General features: G+C 43.3%; 1 protein-coding gene across 1 annotated transcript; it reads left to right on the top strand.

Moving 5' to 3' along the window:
- The first annotated feature begins 873 nt into the window (after positions 1-873).
- On the top strand, positions 874-2270 carry LOC122946577 (interferon lambda-3-like). Its single transcript, XM_044306298.1, has 5 exons — positions 874-1014; positions 1345-1422; positions 1566-1709; positions 1827-1907; positions 2181-2270. The coding sequence occupies exons 1-5, from the start codon at positions 874-876 to the stop codon at positions 2268-2270; spliced, it is 534 nt and encodes a 177-aa protein (XP_044162233.1).
- Positions 2271-6999: the final 4729 nt, after the last annotated feature.

Below are 6999 nucleotides of genomic sequence, written 5' to 3'. Positions count from 1 at the left end.
AAAAGATATGTTCCTGAAGATGCATCTTAAAAGGTGTAGGGAAGATTTTAGAAGACTATTATTTAAGAAAGTGATGACCGAGTGAAGAGACTGCCAGATATGAACTTACCTTTTGGTCACATACAGACGGCTTGTGTCTCATCATTCTTCTGTAGTATTTCATTGCACTGCTGGACATGGTCTTCTTCTGTGGAGGGACAGGGCAAGAGTTTTGCAGCTTTACATTACTTAATATACATTACACATTCAGTATAAATGACTTAATTTAGTATATGATCAAGAAGAGTGTGACTGCTGATGTCTAATATAGAGAGTGAAGAAAAGTCAGGAACTGCATGCAGATTCTTCACTAATGATCCTCCAGTAATACAGGAATCACTGCTATCTACAGATATCGCATGTAGTGGTAGAGAGATAGTTACTGAGTGACAGGAGTATCGTCATTATGTACATAGCTCCTCCTGTATTAGGGGAAAGATTTTTCTGAGTGTTAGGAGTCTCCTCCCAGTTACCTGACATCTCCTTCTCACCTGTATACTAAGGAAACTGAAATCTCTAAGGAGTTTCCACGGCTGCTGTCACTTGAATTCTGAATGTTGGAGAGAAGATTTCTCCACAACATGAAAATTAAGGAATTTCTCTCTTGGAGAGTACAATATAAAAGGAGAAAGATGGGAGGACTTGAGCCATTGCTGAGAACAGGAGCAGAGAGACACAAGACAACTGTGCAGGTAAGTGTTTTCCTGAACATCAGAGCTGTGAACATTTACATGATGGATTTATGTACAATAATCATGTTGTATGTGACAATATCTTCTACACAGGTTCATAGGAAGAGAAGAAAGTCTCAAAATCAGCACCAATACTCCAGGCATGGACGTCAGACTGGTGGTCTTCTGTATTCTACTTGTGGCAGTGACCGCTCATCCACACAAGAGACGCTGCTCGATGTCCAGATATAAATCAGCATCTTCTGCTGACATCAAGATAATCAGAGAACTGCAGAATGAACATGTAAGGAGGAATATTGTCTTCTACTGAGAGGAGTCTGATTCATGACTATGGAAGTTGAGTCAAAAGTCAGGAAGGAAACCAAATCTATAAGATAATTGATCCAGTTTTTCCATTATATATTGACAGAATGGTAGAGGTATTAACTTCATAGCTGCACCCATTGATCTAGTACATTCATCCATTTCTATGCAGTTCCTTACTTTTGATTTACCCTCTATATCAGAAGTCGCACTCTACTAGAGCATATTTTCAATTAAGTAATTACAATATATGATATGTATAATACACATTACATGATGTTCCAATAAATCATGTTCTGACCATTCACAGGAAAAAAACATGTCCACCAGTGCAATTAAATGCTACAGAAGAATGATTAGACACAAGCCGTCTGTATGTGACCTAAAGGTAAGTACACATCTGGCTGTCTCTTCTCTTGCTCACCAATTTCTTATGTTATACTCTCTAAATGTTATCCACTTTAACGCAAAAGATACACAAGCAACTACTTTTAGGAACCTATAACTCTTTCAACATCTTCCCTTCTACAGCCCAGTGATCGTCTGATTCTGACCTTGGAGCGATTTACAATAACCACAGAGGTTCTGGTAAATCTGTCCACGTCTGATGTGTCTGACCCTGTATCACAGTCACTCATGATGTTCCTCAAGATCAGGGATGATCTTCTGATCTGTGTAAGTCCATATGGTTTTGATGGTCACTCTTTGCTTGGTTCACGATTTGACATTACGGTTCTGTTTCTGGACATTTTGACCCATATCTTTTCATTATCTTGTGTTTCTCTTGTTCAGAGGGAGTCACCAGGACACAGTAAAACACCTTCTGAGGAGCTGACGCCATGGCTGCACCATCTTCAGCACTTTGTGGAAGAGGTAAGTCTGACACTGGCCAACTGTTGTGACATGCACCAATATCATTGTGTCCTCCATGGTGAAGCAGAACAATGAGCCTGGACATATAGAGTAGATGAGGCTCTACTAATGACCAGAGGGCTTCACATTATACAATGATCTAATTTAATTAAAAAGACAGACGAAAGAAGGAACATAGATGGCAGACAGAAGAGATAACATGAAGACGAGGAATTTATAGCTAAAGGTAAATCTACAACATGCCTTATAAATTCTTTACTTATTGTATTGTAGGCTTCTCCACAATGTCTCCAGGACGCCGTGTTACTCAGCCTCATCTCACTAATGGTGGAAGATGTTGGATGTTGGGCTCATGGTAAATAACTATAAAGAAGCTTTAAAGATCCAAACATCTAGAGGATTTAATTTCCTAGCTTGAATTTTGTAGCATCCTCATGTCAAGTCAATATTCTTCATCCTGTGACTAATGGGGACTAGGAAATATTGGTAATAGAAAGAAGAAAATCACTTTCCATGGATTTTAAACCTCAGCCGCCAGGGAAAAAGAAACTCTTCTGGAACTTCATTCTCCTCATTAATATTTTCTGGGCCTCTTAAGAAAGTATTTTTCTCATGTTGATGAAAGATGATATTCTTTGATGTTTTTAAGAAGATCAATTTATATTTTATGCATTTATAAAAATGTATTAGAATATATTTATGTCTATAATTAATATATTTAATGTATGTATTTATTAATATTCTTTGATATTTTCAAGAATATAATTTTTTTTCATATATTTATATAATTTATTAGAATATTTTTTTATATCTATAATTAATATCTTTATTTTATTACAAACTTGCTAATAAATGTGTAATAATTTATCATTGCATTTTATTTATTAGATTTCTTATGTATTCTTTATGTGAATTTCAAAGAAATGGTAAAATAAAAATTGCCCAACATTAATACTGATCTGTTGACTATTACTGGTGCCATGAAGCTTGAAGGTTCCATGGTTTCTTGAAATGAGGTCTTTCTTCCAGGCATCACCTTTTTTTTATCCCTGGATCTTAAACATGTGGATCCCAGATAGTGTCTTTGTACATGCAGGACATAACATCAGTAAAACCTAATAGACCATGGTGACAATGTGAATGACTGCAAAGTCACCTCCAAGTGGGGTTGTCTTTTGTTAGATCTTTGAGGCCATTATTTTGTTAGATCATGGGACCATCAGGGGATCCTCTATATCCACTATTTCTGGGGTCTCCCTCTAAATAATACACCCACAGACATTTCCTGTGGTGGACTAGGAACTGAAAGTGGCCCTGGAAAAAATCCTAAAAAGGGCCCTCATGTTGTAGGGGGTCCAAATTGACAGAAGGCAGAGCAACACAAATAAGCTTCTTTAGCGGGCCTTTTTTTCTGGTGGAACGCCCCGGAACGGCGTTCTGCCACCTATTTTCTGCCGACTCGCCCCGCCCCCCTTTAGTTACTGGGCCCAGCTGGCCCGCTGCTTAGGCTGCTTACTTACAGTTTACATGATTGCTCAGTCCCTGCAGCCTCCGGCACCTCCGGCTCTCCACTGGCTCAGGCCCGCCCAGCTCCCGCCCACCACCGACAGCGGCGGAGAGAGTGAGAGAGGAGACGCCGATTCTGTGGCCCCAAACCCCGCACCCAGGCCGACTCCATTGCTGTCTGCGGCCCCAGACCCGGGACCCCCCGCCTCCTGCTCCACTGACAGGCCCGCCCAGCAGGGAGGGCGGCTGCTGGAGGCGCGGGCGGCAGTTTAGTGTCGTGGGTGTCGGCACGAGCAGGAGTCAGGAGGCAGAGCGGCACCAGGCAGGAAAAGGAAACAAAAGGAAAAAGGTAATTTTTCATTTATTTCATTTTTAAATTAAAAAAGATTAGGGGAACAGGAACAGGGAAGGAAGGGGCCAGGCCAGGCTGCGCTGCCCATGTGTAGACTAGGGCGGCGGCGGTCGCGGGCACTGGCAGCCTGGCTGTCACGACCGTCACTGGCAATTTTACTTGCATCCCTGTTCTCTAAAGGGGCGGTTTTAAGGGGTGGTCCTAGGGGTGGGTAGGGGCGTGGCCAGGGGAGGGGGGGTGAATTCCACCACCTTTTATCTGAGAATAAAAGCCCTGTAATACCATCCCATCAGAACCATATAGCACAGAACAGCATAATATATTGCCCCAAAAGCTGTCTCTGTGATGGCCATCAATACGGTAGATGCTATTTTTTGTCCTTAGTCCATATGGAGCAGGGGGTCTTAAGAGGTAAGATGTGGGCCAGAGCAGTTGAATTCAGGAGGGCATGTGTGGTCACTGGCCGAGTACATGAGAACCTGATTCTTGCAGAGTTAATTAGTGCCGAAAACTCATTGTGTAGAAAGGAGGGCTTGGGCAGCCACCTGGACTTTGTCATACTGGGAAATTTCCCTGTAAGATCTATGGCCAATCCCTTATGGACACTACAACCGACTCTTCCACAACCCAGATCACCAACGCTCTCATTCCCTAGCCCAGCAATTCTCAACAGGTGGACTAGGCTGTTAGGTTGTAGATGCAGAGGTCTCTGTCTTAGGTTTTGTTTCTGTACCTGATTCTCGCAGAGTTAATTACTGCTGAAAGCTCATTGTATACCCGGTCAGTGGCAGAGATGGGGGCTTGGGTGGCCCCCTGGGCATTGGTCTACCGAAAATTTCCCTGTAAGGTCTATGGCCAATCCACTTCTGAACCCTACAGCCGGCTCTTCCACAACCCTGATCACCACCCCTCTCATTCCCTAGCCCAGCAATTATGTTGTCAACAGGTTGACTAGGCTGATAGGTTGTAGATTCCGAGGAATCTGTCCCAGGTTTTGTTTCGGACGCTATCATGATTTTATCCAATTATTTGTATCATCTATCCATGGGAAATATACTGGAATACTCTTGTTCAGGATAGTTAAATAACACACCACAGATGGAAAACTGGGGTACTGCATGTACAGAGTGTTGACATTTACATGTTTTATTATTAATTTTCAGTGCACACGATCCATATCACAGATAAAACAACTTGGAGTATTCTTTGTACAGAGCAATGAGATTATATTTAGTGTCCTGTGTAAATGGTTTTAGTGTTTGGACATAGTAAATCCTTAGTGATGCATCCACTGGCATCCTGGAGATGCTGTGGAGAAACCTCATCTACTGTATATGTCCACAGTAATTTCTCTGCTCCACCATGGAGGACGGGATGATATTAGTATTTGTTACTTCTGTAGATCAGTGTCGGACCCATACCACTTCTAAGTGGTGGAGATGGTGCATCCATGGCTTCAGATCTTCAGAATGTGTTTCCCTGTGTCCTAGTGTTTTCCAGTGAACGCTAGAAATGCAAGATGATATTTACTAGAACCAAAACATCAAATCATAGTCCATGGAAGCAATGGACATCTGGGGAAACCAAACTCGCCACTGGGTGCTGGAGAAGCCTGGTTGCCAGTCTCTTGCCCCAGGATTATGGGCCCTCTCATCAGCCATGCTAAACTTAAACCCCATGGCGATTTGACTGTGTTTGTGGTATCTGAGCGCTGTTCGGATATCTTGAGCGCTCAGATCCAAGCCATCTGATGAATGTGGAGGTTCTGTTCAGTTTGATAGGAGTTATGTATTTTTGCTGTTGTGAATAGAGGTATTTTCTGTACCTAGTTGACTTACCACACCCAGTTAAGCCAATTATCTCACACAGCCTAAGGGCTCTTTCACACTTGCGTTGTTCTTTTCCGGCATAGAGTTCAGTCGTCGGGGCTCTATGCCGGAAGAATCCTGATCAGTTTTATCCTAATGCATTCTGAATGGAGAGAAATCCGTTCAGGATGCATCAGGATGTCTTCAGTTCAGGACCAGAACGTTTTTTGGCCGGAAAAAATACCGCAGCATGCTGCGCTTTTTGCTCCGGCCAAAAATCCTGAACACTTTCTGCAAGGCCGGATCCGGAATAAATGCCCATTGAAAGGCATTAATCCGGATCCGGCCTTAAGCTAAACGTTGTTTCGGCGCATTACCGGATCCGACGTTTAGCTGTTTCTGAATGGTTACCATGGCTGCCGGGACGCTAAAGTCCTGTTTGCCATGGTAAAGTGTAGTGGGGAGCAGGGGAGCAGTATACTTACGGTCCGTGCGGCTCCCGGGGCGCTCCAGAGTGACGTCAGGGCGCCCCACGCGCATGGATGACTTGACCGCATGGAAACGTCATCCATGCGCATGGGACGCTCTGACGTCATTCTGGAGCGCCCTGGGAGCCGCACAGATGGTAAGTATACCGCTCCCCCGCTCCCCACTACTACTATGGCAACCAGGACTTTAATAGCGTCCTGGCTGCCATAGTAACACTGAAAGCATTTTGAAGACTGATCAGTCTTCAAATGCTTTCAGTTCACTTGCGGTGTTACGGATCCGGCGGGCACTTCCGGCAACGGAAGTGCCCGCCGGATCCTATCAACGCAAGTGTGAAAGAGGCCTAACTCTGTAAAAACTGGTTTTGGGCAGAAAAGCCATGCTTCCTTTGTTCACAAAGGACTTTTACAAACTTTTGAACCCCTGGTCTAATTCGTGCCATTTTTGGATATGTTAAATGTCTGTGTTTACTGTAGTGGTTGTGACATTGTATATTTGAAAAATGATTTCTGTCCTGTTGTCGCCACGTGTATTGGCGATTTCCCTTTGTCCTGAGAGATAATTGAACGGAGCTTGGTCTCGTTCTTGGGGGGATTCACTGTATGCTGTTAGAGACTGATTGCGAGGAGTGTAAGCCGCTTGGGTGCGTTTCCTATTCGTCTGCTAGCAGCTATTTGTGAGGTTCCATTCGGGAGTTTGGAGCATTCCCTTGTATGCCGTTACAGGACATAATAGCCATTAGGTCACATGCAGATGGCATTAGGTCACATGCAGATGGCTTGTCTCATCACTGGTGGACATGTTCTTCTCCTGTTGGGGGAGAGAGCAGAAGTTTTTAAGCTTTACATTACTCCATATACATTACACATTCAGTATAAATGATTTAATTTAGTATATGCTGAAGTAGAGTGTGACACTCATGATATTCCTCAAAATC

This window comes from Bufo gargarizans, chromosome 9 (assembly GCF_014858855.1).
Source record: "Bufo gargarizans isolate SCDJY-AF-19 chromosome 9, ASM1485885v1, whole genome shotgun sequence".
NCBI classification, from domain to species: domain Eukaryota; kingdom Metazoa; phylum Chordata; class Amphibia; order Anura; family Bufonidae; genus Bufo; species Bufo gargarizans.
The sequence above is the reverse complement of the archived record's forward strand: the minus strand, read 5'-3'. Positions and strand labels throughout refer to the sequence as shown.

What these genes read in the sequence shown, in the direction of transcription:
- LOC122946577 (XM_044306298.1), top strand. Translation starts at nt 874, where the DNA reads ATGGACGTCAGACTGGTGGTCTTCTGTATTCTACTTGTGGCAGTGACC. An exon ending in GAGAACTGCAGAATGAACAT is followed by an intron (nt 1,015 to 1,344) that starts GTAAGGAGGAAT and finishes GACCATTCACAG; the next exon opens with GAAAAAAACATGTCCACCAG. An exon ending in GGGATGATCTTCTGATCTGT is followed by an intron (nt 1,710 to 1,826) that starts GTAAGTCCATAT and finishes TCTCTTGTTCAG; the next exon opens with AGGGAGTCACCAGGACACAG.